Source organism: Vidua chalybeata, chromosome 8 (assembly GCF_026979565.1).
Source record: "Vidua chalybeata isolate OUT-0048 chromosome 8, bVidCha1 merged haplotype, whole genome shotgun sequence".
Lineage (NCBI taxonomy): Eukaryota > Metazoa > Chordata > Aves > Passeriformes > Viduidae > Vidua > Vidua chalybeata.
Window position 1 is genome coordinate 2,690,126 of NC_071537.1, and position 18,462 is coordinate 2,708,587.

General features: G+C 44.4%; 1 protein-coding gene and 1 long non-coding RNA gene across 7 annotated transcripts in view; one reads left to right on the top strand and one right to left on the bottom strand.

Moving 5' to 3' along the window:
• DOCK1 (dedicator of cytokinesis 1) overlaps positions 1–18,462 on the bottom strand; it is a 273,681-nt gene that overhangs the window by 217,161 nt on the left and 38,058 nt on the right. For 3 of the 4 annotated variants that reach the window (XM_053949419.1, XM_053949418.1, XM_053949421.1), the window contains exons 8-19: positions 17,592–17,749; positions 16,815–16,896; positions 16,008–16,143; positions 15,620–15,692; positions 13,740–13,882; positions 11,454–11,579; positions 10,168–10,292; positions 9,786–9,884; positions 8,716–8,788; positions 6,888–6,991; positions 6,306–6,489; positions 1,236–1,333 (exon numbers count right to left, since the gene is read on the bottom strand). In XM_053949419.1, the coding sequence (XP_053805394.1) occupies positions 1,236–1,333; positions 6,306–6,489; positions 6,888–6,991; positions 8,716–8,788; positions 9,786–9,884; positions 10,168–10,292; positions 11,454–11,579; positions 13,740–13,882; positions 15,620–15,692; positions 16,008–16,143; positions 16,815–16,896; positions 17,592–17,749 (1,401 nt within the window). The remainder of the gene's footprint in view (positions 1–1,235; positions 1,334–6,305; positions 6,490–6,887; positions 6,992–8,715; positions 8,789–9,785; positions 9,885–10,167; positions 10,293–11,453; positions 11,580–13,739; positions 13,883–15,619; positions 15,693–16,007; positions 16,144–16,814; positions 16,897–17,591; positions 17,750–18,462) is intronic. The other variant, XM_053949420.1, reaches the window with a different exon arrangement.
• LOC128791629 (uncharacterized) lies at positions 5,649–9,607 on the top strand. Of its 3 annotated transcripts, none has more exons than XR_008432094.1 (3): positions 5,649–5,810; positions 6,096–6,313; positions 9,544–9,607. It is a non-coding gene; the product is annotated as an uncharacterized LOC128791629 (long non-coding RNA). The 3 variants fall into 3 exon arrangements; XR_008432093.1 differs by lacking the exon at positions 9,544–9,607 and adding an exon at positions 9,297–9,520; XR_008432095.1 differs by lacking the exon at positions 9,544–9,607 and adding an exon at positions 8,938–9,009.

An 18,462-nucleotide genomic window follows, 5' to 3' on the forward strand; every position in this document is an offset into this window, starting at 1 on the left:
TAAAGGCTGCACTGGGTATTGTAGCTAAAAACACGAAGGGCAAAGAAAGCTGGAGGAACAGAAAGGAACAATTACAAACCAGATCCTGCAATGGAGCAGCCCCCACAAAGATGGAACACTGCTGCAACAGATGGAGAATGTAAGCACTGGCCCTCTAAAAAAGTATAAAAATGGTGGTGGGAGCAATATTAAACACTCCCTCTTCTGCCCTCTGCCTGGCTCCAGCTGTGCTCAGATCCCTGGGAGCAGGAGAGGGAATCTCACTGGGTCCTGAGAGTGTGCCAGCTGGAGAACTCACTCCAAAACTTTTACTCCAACCCCATTTGTGGGGCATCCTGAGGAAAGCCCTGATCCCCACCCAGCAGGAGGGTGCCACAAACTCTGGGATGTCACATTTGGAGAGGAGGGAGAGCTCCAAGTGGCAGAGCCATGGCAGTACCAGTACCACAAGATTCTGCTCTCAAACGACCCAGGACAAAACCACAGCAGCAGAACCTTCCTAAAACACAGATCTGTAGGACCCCACTTTCCCACCCTCCAAGGAGGACAAAATCAGCATTCCCAGGTGCTTTAAGTTGCTTCAAGCTGAGGCTTCATTATGCTTCTGTTAAACAACTAAAAATCCCCTGAAGTGAGGAAAGAACTCTCCAGGGTCACCTGTCCCCAAGCACATCTTTTGACACTCTTTTAGATTTGATTTATTACAACACCTTCCATAAAGTCCCAGCCTCCTTTTTTGCACAGCTAAATCTGTCTTTATGTAGCTCCCTGCAATCACTCAGTGGCCTTGGCAAATGTAAATAACTTGGCTCAGCTAAATGTTTTCAGAAGTATTTTTTAAAAGAAAACAACAGCAGCACACCCTAGGATTGCATTCCACATCCATAGATCAAAAATACATTTAACGTCACCATGTAAGACTTCCAAGATGGTCTAATCTTGCAAAGAAACACACCTTTTCTTCATGTGTCTGTATACAAAAATTCACCAAAGTGCTAGGAAAAAAAACAACCTGGTTTTCAGAAATGTGCATTTGATGTGTGTTTTATCAGCTCTCAAACATCTGAAATGTTCCTGGAGGGCAGGGAGAGGAGCATCAGCACCCTGAAGTTTGAGGTTCCAGGTTGCAATTTATTGTGCAAATGAGTGCAGTGAGGTTGAGGGGGAGGGAAAGTGTGGGGAGCCAAAAAAAGACACCTCAGAATCTGGGATTCTTACAGACATTAACTCATTACCTTGACCACTTCACCACCATCAACTTTCATCAGCTGCTTCAAGTTCTGGTGCAACAGGCTCGTGTTGGATCTCCACTTCAGCAGTCCCAAGAGATCAACTAGGAATAAAAAAAAAAAAACAACAATTATCTCCTGCAGGCTCTTTCCTCACTCTCCATCACCATATGAAGGACAAAGATTTATTTCCTTACTTCAGCCTTTTTCCCTGGACAACAATGTATTTCTGGTACCCTCTGATGCTGCAGAAAGCTGGGACAACCCTTGTGCCCTGACAGAACTCTGAAAGGCTTTCAGAAAAGCAGCCAGCTTTTGAAATATCAGCAGGAAAATCTAGGCCAAGGAAGCCTGGTCCCTGGGTTTTTGATTTGCTGTGCACAACAGTTGTGTATTCAGAAAAAAAAAAAAAGCCAAAATGAAATTAGTCAGCCACCAACACACTCGTGTCTACAGGGCAGTGACTCTCCCAGCATTTATGGTTCCAGCTTCTCTGCTCTCACTGCATAAACTGAACAGAAAATAAAGCACAATGAAGCACAAAGAGTTGCAAACAGAGTGGGGGGAAGCTGGGTGATGAATGTGAGCTGGCCAGTGCTCACACTGCCTGGCTGCTCCCAAGGGATGGACCCCGAGGCACAGCCCAGATCATGCCAGTGGCCCCATCCCCAAATCCTGCAGCCTGAAGATGCTGTCACTTCAGCATTCCCTGCTGAATATAAGGGAATACAGGAGGCCAGCTCTCTCATTTGTGATTGCAAAGCTTCCTTTAGGGAAAACTCCTGGGGAGGGGCTCTCAGTGGGGTTCCCCTGCAGAGCAGCAGCTCCCTGGGGAATACCAACCCCAGCCCTGGAACCCAGCACTGCCCACAGACCCCAAACCCCACACTGCTCCTGCCTTTGCCAAAGCAGCCTCAGGGGAAAGTTCTTCCCCATGAAAAGCCAGATTTCAGCACAAAACAGAACTCCCAGCAACTCCTGCTCAGGAGAAGGCTTCAGTAACAAACTGAACACAATGATCTTAAAGGTCTTCTTCAACTTCATTGATTTTATGGCTAATTTAAAGACTCACTACCTTCAAGTTTAGCCCCTGGCCCACCTCCCCAGAGAATTCATACTGTGTGAATTGTGCCCAAAATCACTCAAAACAGGCACTTTCTGCCAACAAATACCCCCTCACCTCTTTGCTATTCAGGCTTTCAAAGCAACCAACACAACGTTTACCAAGGCATGACTCTGCAGAGCTGATTCTGGCAATCATCTGCAGAGACTCAAAGCAGCTGCTATGCTTCTCTCAAAAACCTTTCATTTTAAGTAATAAATGAAATTACTTCTAGTGGAAAGCACTACAGTACTCCTTGGAAAGAGTCCCCTCTGAGCAGCACTCAAACCAAGCCTTCTCATCATCTCTGTGAGGAGAAATCAAGAGAGTTTTACTGCTTTAAAGCTTTGGAAGAGTTGCATCCAAGTCTTCCATTCCCTTTTAATACATCCTACAAGAAGTCTGTAGCCTGAACCCAAAGTCTTAGAAATTCAGTTTTAACAAAAAAAAAATAAAAAAAAATTTAAAAAAAAATTGCTTCTGGAAGCAAAGCAAATATGCCTCCGTGAGTTATCCAAAGTGTTTCATGGATATATTTATATCAGCTTTCCACCCCTGAATTTGGCTGCAGTCTGACTTCTAACAAGGCATCAGCTTGACAGAAGAAATGATGTGAACAAAAGCCAGCCCACAGACGAGCTCTGAACAGCATCATGGATTGCCCCAAGAAAACAAACCCACGTGGACTGGCAGCGTGATGGCAGAGCAAATGCTAAATGAATATACATTTGTGAGCACAAAATGTCAGTGCAGGCCAGCTGAAAGGGAAAAATAACTTACAGGGTATGGAAAAATGGGCACTCGCTGGTAATGCAAGCATTAATTAACCCCAGCAAAGCAGCAGTCAGGCAGCTAATCCCACTCTTTTCACAGGGCTGTGTGTAAAATAATGCAGAAAAAGGATTTAAACAATATTTTAGCCTACAGGAAACAGGAATGATGGAGTAAGCCTAGGTCAAGTGAAATTTGAGGTTAGAAAACATCAAGAGGAAGACAGAATGAGGTTGCCCCAGAGAAGCTGTGGCTGCCCCTGGATCCCTGAAGTGTCCAAGGCCAGGTTGGAGCAATGTGCAACAGTGGAAGGTGTCCCTGGATGATCATTAAGGTCACTTCCAACCCAAACCAGTCTGGGATCTGTGAATTCCCATTAAACAAACATCCAGACTGCAAAGTCCCCAGCAGCAACTTGGCTTTATTAATGTGATTTATTGTTCTAGGGACTGCACATGAAGGTTGTTCTTTTACAGGGTATTTAACACATGGAAGGGAACACCCCAAGTTCCTGCCTATCTGCTTTCCTTAACCTGGATCTGTGCAAAAGCTTCCCTACAGAAACACCCAAACCTTTCCCAAAGCCCAGCCACTGAATTCAGTTTGATATTTCCCCTCTAATTAAATTCCCATCTGTTCTTTGAAATTCTCTGCCTTCTTAACGTTTGATTTTCCACTCTGTGTGATTTTTATTTTAACTGTGCTTACATCTTCACTTTTTATGCCACCATAGCACTTCAACTTGTCCTATGTGTGTGTTGGGTTTTTTTTAATTATCAACTGTGCTAAGTCAAATTTCTCCCAAGTGTTCTCCAAAAATCCTGGTCTCCCTGGTTCCTCCAAGTCCTGACTCCAGTGAAGGAACAGCCACTCTTATATCCAGAGATTTGAGTCCTTCAGGCAGAAGAGAAAACAGAAATTCTTGGAATAAGCTTTCGAGGTGCCCTGGATGCTTCCAACAGCAAATCCACGGGGACAGCACAGCCAGCTCTGCCTACTGATAACTGAACCTTTTCCCAGCAAGCCGTTAATGCAATTTCAGTTCTGTTCCCATCACCCTGATAATACAAGGACATCCTGGAAGTCTGGGAAGAGGCACCAGGAGCATTTATTTCCACAGGCACTGAGGGTTTCTCCTCCTCCTCTTTGTCTTGTGTCACCACTGTTCCTCAAAACTAACTGCAAAATCCAGGAAGAGGCCAGGGAATGTCCTGCTTCAATAAATTCTGCTCAAATCACTAAAAACTGATCAAGTGTTAAAGTGAGTAGACACCTCACACCATCACTCTCTCTCAAAGTCTCAGCAGTGGCCAAGTTTGTTATTTTGAAGACTTTTCCATGCTAAGGACATAGATTACTGATGGAAAAGGAACATAAAAAACTCACAGTTCACACAGAACTGAAGTCAAGGGAGTGTTCAAAGAGCTCAGACACAAAAAAGCCTCTGCACCATCAAACACCACGCAGAAAAAGCCAGATGACTTATTCACATACTTTCAGAATTACTAAAGATAAGTCTTAAGGCCAGTTCTAAGATAGTTATGGAGGGTAAAGAAAGAACTGTTATAGGTAACCAAAAGGAGAAAAATCTGCTTTGGCTCAACATTTTTGTAAGTGAGGATAAAAACTGATTTTTATTTACTTGTTTGTAAAGAACTTAAAGGAAGAATATTAACCAACCATTTTACAAAACTTAAAATCAGCTTCAGAAATCACCATCTGAAAATCACTGCCAACTTTTAGATGAAAACTGATACTTGAGGGAGGAATTTAATGATGATTTTTTGGTTTTGTTTCTCTTCTGCTCAACGAGACATGGTGATCTTGCTTAATAATGTCCCAGTTCTTTGAAGAGAGAGAAAAGACTTTGGCAACTCCGAGGAAAAGTTTCCCAGACAACATAATTAACAGCAGCATTAAATAAAGATCAGGCCTTCAAAGCAAACAATATGTAAATTAAGCACCAAACAATGCTCAGGCTTAATTTTAATAGCAGTTCTGTGAAAGCCACATCAATATATCGATCACTGGGAAATACTTTTAACTACTAACGAGCACGAGGGAAGACTGAAGGGAAAAACAGCACTGATTTTCCAACAAAAAAAGCAGTTTAATTCCAGATGTTGGATCCTGCTCTCTCAATCCCAGCCCCACTGTGCTGCTGAGCTGTGAGCCCATTCTGCTGGGAAATCCTACGAGCACATCCCAGTTTTTTTTTTTTTTTTGCTGAACGCCCTGCCAGGCTCCAAGGCTGCCAGACTGCAGTGGATCCGATGTGCTGTGCATGAGAAACAGCCGGGATGAGCTGGGAGATGCCACTGGAGAACAGCCGGGCTGGAGTCACACGGAGCAGGGACATCCCCCCGGACAGAGGGGACTCTGCACGTGGCAGTGTCACCCTGATCCCCACAGCCCATCCTGAGTCACAGCAGCTCCCTGCCATGACTCACTCCCCGTGGAATGACCCTCCCACACTCCCCATCACTGCCAGGGATCGCTCCATGGCAACCGAGCCCGGAATTACACAGAGGGCATGGGCTGCAAAGGGGAAATATTTGCTTTGGTGGCTGCCACCAGCTTCCCACAGCCTCGGGATGCACCCAGCCAGCTGACAAACAGGACAAATGCACGGAATGCAAGGCTGAAGAGGAACACACGGAGCCAAGGCCACTCCTGGGAAGGTGTGGGAACAGGAGGGTGACCTGCAGGTAACCCAGCCTCCCCTACCACCCCCTCTGCACACAGGAGAGAACCTCAGAGCTGCCCTCAGCCCTGAGACATGGATACTGCACCTTGCAGTAACACACCAGCATGTCTGGGAGCACAGCCCTGATATTACCTACTCTTGAGAGCAAACTCATCCCCTCCCTCAGTGCTGTTTTTCAAGGAAAAGGGAAATGTCTGTTTCAGCGCATTTCAGGGCAAGAGCCTCAACTAGATGGGAAACAATATCCCTGCTTCCGCTTCACTTGGGATTCTTCTGTTTTTTTCAGAGACATCAACTGCTCTGGAGCAAAACCAGGAAGAAGGAACTGGTCCAGGAAGCCCACCTGGACCTGGGGTGGGCTCTGGATGGTTCACACACTCACCCACACAACCTAACCCAGCAAACATGGAATGGGGATGGAGAAGGCAGCAAAGTCAGCCCACAGATCCCAAGGCTGCTGTGAGGAGCAGGAGCTCCAGCAGCTCTGGGGACTCACCGTTCTGGGTAAGTTTTGTAGAGCAGACCAGGGTGGAAATCTGGAAGGAGTCTTTGCTGATGGTGCAGCTCCCAAGGTTCTGCATGCTCTTGCCTGTTGCTGAGTGTCCCTTCTCCTCCAGCTCAATTTTTGTGGATGGCAGACTGAGATAGGTCGAGGCATCCTCCAGCTTCTTGGCCTCTGCCTACAGGGATGTTTGAAACACAGCAGGAGAAAATATCCAGTCAAAACCTCAGCAATAACAAAATTTTAACCTTTATACTGGATTTTCTTAGGCTTGGAGCTATCAAATGCATCTTTAACAACACTAATTTAGCACTAATCTGGCTACATTAGAGCCAAAATGGGATTATTTAAAAGGCCAATGAATTCACTTTTCCCAACCCACAAAAAACTCAACAAACCCTGTTGAAATTACAATATATTAAAGGTTTAACACTCAATCTCCCATATAAACAAACTGCTCAGGACTTGCTGCTTAGTAACAGCAGAGTTAAAAACACATTTTCCAGTGTAATTCCAGAACAGAATTCTCCAGAAGTCAGTCAGTGAAGCTTCCCTGCTGGGAAGTCAAAATTCTACCTTGTAAACGATAAGGTCATGCTCTCCATCCCTCAGAGTTGTCCCATCGTATCTCATGAGCTTCACAAATGCCAGAGCAAATATTTTCTCAGATTTATCTTTGGCTGTTACCAAAAAAAAAAAAAAAAAAAAAAAAAAAAAAAATCAACCACCACAATTATTTCTACAGTCAGGACACCTAAATCTCACAACCACGGACAACCTATCACAGCAAAAATGCTCATGTAAATTAAGTGTACAAAAAATGGGGAAGTCTCCTAAAAGCAAGACAGAACCAAAAAAAAAAAAAAAAAAAAAAGCCAAACAAACACATCAACAATAACCAGATGCTTCTTATTTCCATATTCTGTCTGGTCTTTTTGGAAAGCTTTATAAAGGCAAATTTCAAAAACAAAACAGAAAAGTGATGCATTGAGAAAGCCCAGGTTTTTAGAAGAATGGCAGTGTTTGGGAGCTGGAATAAAGATTAAACACCAGCACTGAGGATCTCATCAGAGCACAAAGCCCTGAGGACAGACATTTAGAGGGGAACATTAGAAGCAAAACAAAAACTGGACCCATAAATGCAGATGAAGTGCCTCAGTTTTTTTATGAAAGCTGACCCATTCTGCAGCCAACAGGAACTAAAAAATGCATTCAGCTTGTTCTTGGTCAGATCTGTTGGCAAAAGTTTAAAAGAAGCAAGCAACAGATGAAGGAGAGATCACAAAGGAAGCTGAGAAGAAAAGCCAGAAGGAAAGTGTCATCACCTTGGGACAGCCCAAGGAGCCTGGGAGAAAGCCCTGAAAGGGGCCCTTGTTAATATTTAGGAGTGACCTCTTTTAAATATTTAGGCTGTGGCCAACCTAAATATTTGAGTCATTCTAATAACATTTCTGACTCTAATAATTTGTAGCACACAATCGTAATTCTGATAATAATGACACAGACTTTTGGAACATTGTTTTCTTTAAAAAGTATCATTGTCTAGATTATTTCATTAATTTTCTTAATCCCAAAGTCTTCAATTACTGATGCTAAGCCAACTCTAAACTTTCACATTCCCATTTTTTGAAGATCTTTATTACTCCCTACCTCTAAGATACAGAATACGACAATCCTCTGAGTTATTAAGGAAAAGCTTTACTCCATTAGTAACCTAGTAAAAAATTCCATTTATTCCCTATGAGGGAAAAAAAACTGGGCAGGGAAGGAAAAGCTCAATCAGGATAGGTAAGAGTGAGGAAGATGTAATGGGAAAAGGGAGCTGAGATATGACAAAGCATCACAAATTTAATCCTGCACTAAAAGCAATGGCAATGATCAGTTCTGGACTGGGAATGTGGGAATGACATCCCTGCTCCAGGAATTTCCAAGGATGATGCCTTGTGCAGGCTGCCCTGGAGCAGAGTCACAGAATAAAGCAGGGATTTATTCAAAGGATCTCCTCCATGGATCCACCTTGGGCAGCACCAGAGCCCAGCCAGGGCTGCAGCCAAGAGGAACCAAAATGGTCCCAAAATGCACGAGCGCTCCCGGGGGCTCTCACTGGGATCAGCTCTGCTCCATTTGCACCTTGCAGTTCATTGTCCCATTCCAGCTTTAGCCCAGGCACTCCCATCCTGCTTGTTTTTCTCTCTCCAGCCCACGCTGTTTGTGCTCCTGGGCTGAGATTTGGATCATTTGTCCTTGGTGCCCAGCTGGAGCAGGAATTGTTTTGTCTCCCTGCTCTGTGCACAGAGCTCAGCATCCCCTGAGATGAAGCTCAGACCCTCACACTAAAGCAGCAGAGAACGTGAAAAATAGAAAAGCTAAACCTGAGGCATCAAGGAGAGGCTGAGTTACTCACAGTCCTGGGAGGATCTGTGGCGGAAGGTGAACCTCAGGTGGCTGCGGTTCACGTCCTCGATGGGGATCGCAACCTGGCACCAGGGAGAGGAGAAGGAAATGGTCAGGGCAGCACCTTCAGCCTCCCCCAACCCCATCCAGGCATCTTCCAGCACTTCCAAATGACCAGTGAGTGATGATCCCAGCAGCACATCCATCCTCAGCAGCCCCTTTCTGTCTACAGGCACAACAAGGCACCTTTGGAGGGAAAATTGTGGTGTGGGGAGTAGCTGCAAGGCCCTTGTGAGCACACAGCCCCTGCTCCCACTGCTGCAGAGACTGAATGGATTGCAGAAAGCCACCATCAACCTCCAAATGTGGCAGTGGAAAAGTTATTAGCCCAGGAAAACGAGCAGGCTTAAAACACAACCAGCTCCCCAAACTGTGACGAGTCCAGCACGAGGGGAGGAGAAGGAAATGGTCAGGGCAGCACCTGCAGCCTCCCCCAACCCCATCCAGACATCTTCCAAATGATCAGTGAGTGACAATCCCAGCAGCACATCCACCCTCTGCCATTCCCCAACAGCCCTTTTCTGTCTACAGACACAATAAGGCAACTCTGGAGTGGAAGTTCTGCTGTGGGGAGCAGCCTCGAGGCCCCTGTGAGCACACAGCCCCTGCTCACAGGCAGGCTGAATGGATTCCAGCTTTGCCATCTCCTAACGTGGCAGTGGAAAGGTTATTACCCCAGCAAAACAAGCAGGCTTAAAGCACAACCACTTCCCCAAACAGTGATGAGTCCAGCACTATGGCAAGTGTGTTTTAGCCTTAATATCCTGCTCTCCTCTAGGCCAGCTTCATGGAAATACAGCAAACCATTCCTGAAGAGGTGCTGGAGTTCCCCCACTACAGCCATCCTGAGCAATGGCTGAAATAAAATTCAATATGCAATAAAAGTCAAAGCCTTTCTCAGCTGAGCTATTCCTTGCCCTGCTGAACACAGGCACTGCATTTCCCCACTTTTGTTTCCCACTGGAAGCTGTATTAATGGCACATGAACACCTAGAGAAGCTATTTTAACAGTTTAAATACCTTTACAGTCTCAAACCAGCGAGGCTGCTTTACTTGGTAATAGATCACTGACTTGTACTCTGAGATGGCTTCATCACCAGCACCAGGAAAAATAACACTCTGCAAAAACAAACAGAAGTGACACTTATGTCACTTAAACTCCACTTTTTCAGTCAAATAAACAAAAAACAAATCAGTGAAGCAGGTCAGAATAAGAGAGAATGCTCCTCATGAAAGTGACACCAAAATGCCTGCACTGATAAGGCAAGATGTATTTAATGATGACAAAAGTTTGGTTGAAAATAAAAACTGGGACCTTAAGCTGACAAATACAGCTGTTGAAAAGGCTTAACATGATATGTATCAAAATCAAAAAGCCCCCAGACATTAAATACTTTAATACCTCTAATCTCTTGCCATCTTCATCATAAACAGACACTGTGACTTCCACATTCTTTGCTGTGGTTTTACTGCCTTTGTCAAAATCTCCCTGCACCAAGGTGACATAGATGTCATTTCGAACATCTCCTGCAAGGGAAAGCAGAGCACAAAATAACCCACAATTCTCACAGGAAACCCAAGGATTTGGGAAAGCAGGGACACACAGAAACAATGGCACAACGTTTCAAACACCACATTTCCATTTATTTTATTTTTACACAACCTCTTCCAGTATTCACTTGAAAGGAGGAGTTTCAGTCATTTATCCCATACAAAGGTATTTTGCAATTTAAAATATTTTAACAGCCTACAAGAGGTCTCTAATTTGGTACAGCAGGAAGGGGTTTGATGTTTTTGCTGGCCTGGGGGTTGCAGGGGAGGGTTGTATTTAGATTTCTGACTAAAAATGCTCCTCAGCTCCACCCCAGTTCTACAGAAATTTTGACAATGAGCTGGGGGAACCAAGGGATTTCCAAAAATTTTATGAGCCAGCACAGGATGCAAACAAGGTGCTGAGGCACTCACTTGTGGAAGAAACTGTAAAACATCTGACAGACATCTGTCAGCAGCCACAGGGAGACCTGGACCTGGGGTGGGCTCTGGAAACACCTCATGGATCCCCCAGCACCCATCAATCTGCAAAGGGCACTGCAGGTTCTGCTCTTGCTCATGGCAGTTTTTATTTTGAGAAGCACCACATTTTTGGGTTGGTTTTCATGGTTTTTGGTTTTTTTGGTTGTTGTTTTTTTTTTTTTTTTAAACACCTGAAGTGAACATGAACAGAATACATATATTTAAAAAAAATGATGTGGCTCTCTTTCAATTGCATTATCCAGATCTGGTACAAACCCTAAGAGAGCTGCTATCTCTAAATCAAGCCTGTGCCTCAAAAATCTGCTTTGGATTCAGCACAGGAGAGAAGTTTTACATATGCCCTTGCTATGGGGATAATACAAAGTGTGTACCTGGTGTACATTCATTTTAACTGGGGAAAAAAAGGAGAATTTCTACTCTCCCTGGCATTTCCTGTCTTCTTGACGGGAGTGGGAGCTCTACTTATTAATGCTGGTATTAACAAAGTATTTTATATTTTTTTTTTAATGAGACAACATCTTTTGATGATTTTTTTTTAATTCATACTATACCTTAAATTCTTCTTTAATTTTTTTTTCCTCCAAAACCTCCCATACATACAGACATTTGAAGCAGGTTAAACTATAACAAAGCAGCATTAATTAAGTGCCTTACCAGGCATGATAATCTCAGGAAAGCCCATTTTCCGAGCCACTGCTGTTGACCTGTCCACTAAGTGTGGAAACTCTTTCCTAATCTGATGGATATCTCCTGGAAGAAGTTTCAAAGTCACCCACAGACCTGTTGTATATAAAAAAAACCACAATTATCAAACTGCTGGGATTTATTCCTGCTTACTACAGATTTCTTCCTACAACTTGAAAAATGCAACAACTTTAAGATAATTACATATGTTAACTGATCTTCCTTTACTAAAAAAAAAAATACAAAATCTTTTAAAACACTCAACAGATCTCATCGCTTCACACAAAAATATGAGTACAGCACACAGAATTTTTTCTGATTATGTTCCATGTTCTCTGTAATGAGATGTTTATTTTCCATGGGGAAAAAAGAGAAGGAGCAAGGATGATTTGCATGGAAAGACCCAAGGATTCCAAGCAAGCAATACCAGCAGATCCATACCCCAAACTGATTGATCACCATCCCATAAGCTGTTTTTACTGCTCTGAGTACACAGATCTACAGCATCAGCTTCACACAGCTGATATTTTTCTGCTCAGTAGCAGAAGAAGCCACTAAAAAGCTGCTGCTTGCCAACTAACATCAGGCACATTTGTTACAGGAAACAGAAAGATGCCAAAGTGAGAAAAAACGCCCATAAAAATAAAAAAGAAACCCAACCCAAAGAAGCCTCCACTTGGTGAAGTGGCTGGCAATCAAGTTTTAGCACAAAATAATCACAGCAGCAATTTGCAGAAGAAAATCCTAAAATTAAAAGCTATGAAAAACACCCCAAAAATATTCATCCACAAAATAAATTGTGGGTTACCCTGTTAGAGAATTAACTGTACATTCATTCTGTGTACACTTGGCAGCTTGTCTTTTCCATGGCATCTCTGTAAGAGTTTCTGGGCTGATCTGTTGCCAGGGATTGGTTCTGACAGCTGCTGTTTCACTGAGCTGCAAGTGTACCTGCACTGACTGGCTAAGGAAGAACTCCTAACCCTTCTTCTGTTTGCTTGGGCACTCTTTTTTTAGGGAAAGAATCTGGAATGAATCAAAGACACTGAAATGTTTCCTCCTTTGGGACACACACTGGCCACAGGTGAAAACAAGGAGGGGAAGCAGATAAAACTTTTCCTCATTAGCTAAAGGAGAATCTAAAAATAAGATTTACGTAAAATTTTGTTTTGTATTGATTAGTGCAAAAATCAGGGAAAAGTGTGTAGTTTTCCTGGGGTTTGGTCAGACATGGAGTGATACAGATATTCAGAGTGTTTGGTGGAAACCCTGTATTGATCAGCATAACTCCACATTAATCCAGAATTCCCAGAAAATATTGAAGCCAGCAGAGGAATAACTGGGCACAGACACATCGTGATCACGAGATCACACTCAAAAATGAATCAACCCAGAGCAGTGGCCTAGAGAAGGTACCAGGGAAGGTTTCAGAGGGGTTGCCTGGCTCTGGCTCCCTCCTCACCTCCTGCAAGCTCAGTCTCCTGGGGAAGGAGCAACATGTCCCAAGTGCAGCTGCAGAGAGGAAAAATATGGGCAAGGAAGAGAAGGGAATATCCTCTGGAGAGGTATAAATCCACAGCTCAAGGGCACAAGAGATGAGTCCTTGAGTCATCACGGCCAGCAGAGGATCACTCATGGGATAGGTGGGGTTGGAAGGGATCTCTGCAGATCATCCAGTCCTGCCAAGGGGAGCAGGTGACACAGGAATGTGTTCAGGTGGGAATGTCTGCACAAAGGGAAACTCCACGTCCTCCCTGGGCAGCTGTTCCAGAGCTCTGCCACCCTCCACGGAAAGAATTTCTTCCTCATGGTGAGGTGGAGCTTGTTGTATTTTAGTTTATGGCCACCGCTCCTTGTCATGTCGTGGGGAACCACTGAAAAGAGTCTGGCCCCTTCCCCTGACACCCTGTGGATGTATTTCTATGGAATGATGAGCTTCCCTCTCAGTCTCCCCCTCCCCAGAGTAACCAGGCCCAGCTCCCTCAGTCTCTGCTCATCAGAGATGTTCAGACCCTCGATCATCTTGGTGGCCTCCCCTGGACCCTCTCCAGCAGAAACAAAAAGACCTCCAAGAGATGAACAATGCTACAACATGCAGAGTGGGCAGGGGGAAAATGATGGGGAAGGGGGAAGAGCAGGCTGAGCCCTGAGGGGTGGGGAAGGGAGGGACAAAACCGTACAAACAATTTTTGATCCCGAAATCAAAACCACCGTCGCACGAAGCAAACCAAGGCGCACGGGAAGAGCGGTACCTACCCTGACCCTTGTGGTTGACTTCTTTAGCAGCAATCACTTTGTTTATAACAGTCTGCAGGAAATCATTCTCCCCTGCCACCCTGGGTGAAAAACGGGATGATATGTTCAGCTGCTTGTGTCGAATGGCGTCATCCAACGCTAGCCTGGAGGATGCACATGACGACCAACACCAGGAGACAAAGGGGCACAGAAAACCAGAAGTCACAGTGACAAGGGAACACAAAAGATCGTATCATAGTCGTGACAAAGAGTATTTATTAGTCAACGCAGGACAAAGGACAGGAAAGGTAACAAGAAAGACAGAGGGAGATCATTAATCAGAAGAACGCTGATCTACCACAGAGAGTCCAGCACACCTGGGAGGGCTCTGCTCCCTCAGGGACAGGGACAGTCCTCAGGGAGCAGGGGGAGCTTTCCCACCTGGGAGTCCCCAGTTACGCAGTGAAAACCCACACAGGCAGTTCACTTTTATATGAATATTGAAATATAGATATATTCATGGCAGACTGGCCCAGCAACACCTCCAGGGTCACCTCTGCCATTCCACAGGTGGAGTGCCTGAAGGAACAGCTCCCATCAATCTCACAGGGAAAAGGAGGAGAAGAGCAGACAACCCAAACTCGGTGAACAAATGAGAAGATGGGGACGATAAATAAACAGCAGCATTAGGTGGCACTGAAGTAAATCTTGCCAAGTGCTTTTGACAGCCATTGTGCTGGTGGGCCAGTGAATGAATACAAACAAAGATATGAAAACAGAATTGCATGTGGTACAACAGAAATAAAGCATGGGATGAGGAGAAAAATGTGCCTCATATACACAGCCCAAGTCTACATTGGAAATAACAACACCAGCGTTCACCCTGCGTTCATTTCTACCTCATTCATGTCCTTTGGAATAGACTTTTTCAGGAGAATGTTTTCATTTATTACAGGGGAAAAAGAAAAATCACATTGTGCATATTTTTAAGGCTCTGTGTATATGTAACAGGAAAAATGAATCGGTGCTAATGGAGCAGAAAACTGGATGGTTCCATTAGCACCCCCTCTGAAAGGTTCATTTTCATTGCATACTTCCACACTGCCTAAAAAAACAACTTTGTCCTTGTTTACCACACAGTATGCATCCTTCTCTTCCCCAAACCCCATTTTCCTTGAAAAATGGAATTGTATTCGATTTTGTCATTAACAGCCCCTATCCCTGCAAGACCTGCACACCTTGCAGTCCTCTCACCAGCCCTACACCTTCAAACCACAAGGGCTTCCTGAATTAGGCCTATTTCTCAAAAGAAAGTTAATTTAAGATTTTATTATGTCAAGCTTTTAAAAAAAAATATTATTTAAAGCCCATCTGAATATCCATTAGTGTATTAGTCAAGGAATTTAGCTCCCATAACTATGTTTTGCCTTTTGGAGCAGATGGCAGTCCAGCACATTCCACAATGGGAAAACTGAGCATCCATACTTCATGGAGATTTATGTGCCTTATCCCTTCTACCTTTCCTCACTTCATGGAAGTAAAAACTTAGGATTTATGGATGGAACGTGATCTCTATTGATCTCAGGCAGAGCTAAACCAGCAATGAACTTTAAGCATTTCACCTCTTACACATTCTCCACCTGACATATTGCAACAAAAGGAAAACAAGGCTGCAGAAGTGGGAATGGATGCTTTAAACACAAAAAACCCCTACAATTTCTGGGGATATCACTGTTGCAGCTAATGGCAAATTATCAGGGGAAGATATAGTAGCAATATTATTCAGGAGAAAATATCCCATGGAAATAAATTAGCTTAAAATATTAGCTTTTTTTTAAAAATCAAAGTTAGAATCTTGGGTTTTTCACTCCTGCTTGTTCTTGCAACTGCTCCCTACTTACGGCTGGAACGGGATGAAGTGCTGCTTGTCCTCATCATCAACCTTCCCGTTAATGATGTCAGTAACATCCATCACTGCAAAGACAAACCAAGGGCACTGAATGAACTGAGCAACGTGGGAAGAGGGAACCCCCTGGGGAATTGAAGCCACAGTGACTCAGAAGAGGGGTGGAATGATCAACTGTGGAATTTCAGAGTTGTCTGCGGAATAACACGGTGCAAATGAGCTTTGGAGTCTCAGCTACCACAAACCCTGGCAGGGACAGGATACAGCACCCAGTCCGATGAGATGTGGAACAACTCTGAGTTTATACAACCCCACAGCAGTTCCACCACCCCCTTTCCATGGAAGAATTGAAGAGGAGATGGAGAGATCCACCCCAGAGGTACCTGCCACCCCGAAGGGCCTGCGCAGCCCCGACGTGAGCTTCCTGGTGTTGTTGTCCCGCAGCTCCATCCTGCCCACACGCACGATCTGACACACAAAACTGATCTTCTCTCTCTTCAGGTCCTTGCTGCCCAGGTCCTGCAAACAGTAGTAACACCAGGCTGCTTTCTAATAGCTGAATTTCAAGTTCCATTTCAGCAGGCAGAGGGTTTGCTGCTCAGAATTTGCCTTTGCTGTGCAAGCCTCTAACCAAAAGTGCTCTCAGAATAGAGAAGCTTTTGTAACAGTACTTCAACATCTTACTGGAGTTCTGCGCAAATTAATTCCTTAGGAGGTCAAACCATTTCTAGGAAGTTCAAAAATTCACTTTGGTTTTTGCCAGGCATTGAGAATATTTAGCAGCCACTTAGGAGAAACGTCTCATGCAAGCCTCTGGCAGCACAGAATCGTGGAATGGTTTGGGTTGGAAGGGACCTTCAAAATCATCTTGTTCCCATCCCAGCAATGAGCAGGGACACCTTCCACTGTCCCAGGCTGCTCCAAACTGGTTTTCAATACTTCCAGGGGCCACCACAGCTTCTCTGGGCACCCTGTGCCAGCCCCTCCCCACACCCTCCCAGGGAAGAATTCCTTCCCAATATCCCATCTAACGCTGCCCTCTGGCACTGGGAGAATTCCCCCTTGTCCTGTCGCTCCATCCCTTGCCCCAGAGCCCCTCCCCAGCTCTGTTTGCCCCCGAGGAGGTGCCCCACGCTGGTGGCCCCCAGCTCATCCCCACTCCAGGGTGGCTCTGGGCAGGGCGCACTCACGGTGAACACGGCCCGCAGGTTGTGCAGTCTGTCGATGTCCTTGGGGAGGCCACAGCTCGACCACCTCACCAGGTAGTTCTCACTGAAAAGAACGATGTTTGGAAGACTTTTTTTTTAAATCATAGAGCAACAGAACCACAGAATGCTTTGGGCTGGAAGGGATCATGAAGAACATCTCGTTCCACCCCTGCCACGGGCAGGGACACCTTCCACCATCCCAGGGTGCTCCAAGTCCCTCCAACCTGGCCTGGGACACAGCCAAGGGACTGGGACAACCCCACAACCTTTCTGGGAAACCCATGGCAGTGCCTCACCACCCTCCCAGGAAAGGATTTCTTCCTAATATCCCATCTAAATCTAAATTCTTTCAGCTTAAAGCCATTCCCCCATACTCTATCACTGACTGCCCTTTAACATAAACAGATAAAATCAACTTCAGAATTTACAGGAGACTTTTCAACCCAATTTCCTTATCCTAAGGAAACAAATATTGAGCAGAGAGCTGGCATTTCCCTTAGTGCACACAATTTTTATCAAGAAAGCAGCTCCTCAGCAACCAAGTGTGGGAATTCTGCAGCTCAGCAAGGGCACAGCCCTTGCAGGTGTGCTCACCTTGAATTTCCATCTGCTCTTGGGGAACCACAAGCACAGCATGACCCTGAAACGTGTCCCAAGTGAAGGGACCTGCCTCTGCCTTTCACAGAAATTTGACTTTGCTAATCCCCCAAACTGCCTCAGTACCATCCCTGAGTGAGCAGAGATAAAAATGGCACTGACCTGATGAATTTGGATTCCAGGGGGTCATACAGAGACATCAGGACTTCAGCATCTTCTCCTATTTTACACACGACGTTTTTTAAATTTACAAATAAAGCAAATGAAGGAGTGGCAGCAAACTTGGCTTGTCTGTTGATATCAATATTCTGCTTCTGAGACTGCAATTGAAGAACAAAATAAAGCTTAACTTCACCTAACAGACATCCAGCTGCTATAAAACTTTCCTAAAACCTTCCAGAAAGAAGAGGAGGAGGTTTCCATTGAGTGTCTGTTCCTGTGATCTTTTTTGCTGTTAAGTTTAATGACAGACAGATTTTCTGGATCTGTCTTGAAGTGCCACACCATAAGGAAAAAGTTAAAAAAGAAAAGAAAAAGGAGAGAAAAGATGTCTTCAGTTATTAAGTAGAGAGAAAGAAATGGAGAAAAAATAGAGCCTCAAACGTACCTGAAAAAAAATCCAGGAACACACAATAAGAAGAAACAGAAAAGTTTTTCCTTTTAATAAGGATTTTGAACTGCAAAGGTGCTGACAAATCAAGACTGAGAAGGGCTTTAAATTTGCCCCTTTTATTTCAACAACAAGTTTTTAGGATTGGCATAAAGAAACCACACAAGAATGAGGATTTTAGTCTTTGTGATTCTCAAATAGAAACTGATGACAACCTAACTTAAAACCTCTCACATGCACATCTCTGATATTAACCCACAAATGCAGCTGGTTTATTCATACAGGTCTGAACCATAAATTCTACTAAAATCTTTAAAGGATAAAAAAAAATCCAGCTTAAGACATAAAAATTCTTACAAAATGTTTAAGCCTGATAATTCTTCATAAACACATCAAATCCCTCATTACCAATGCTAAAAATAA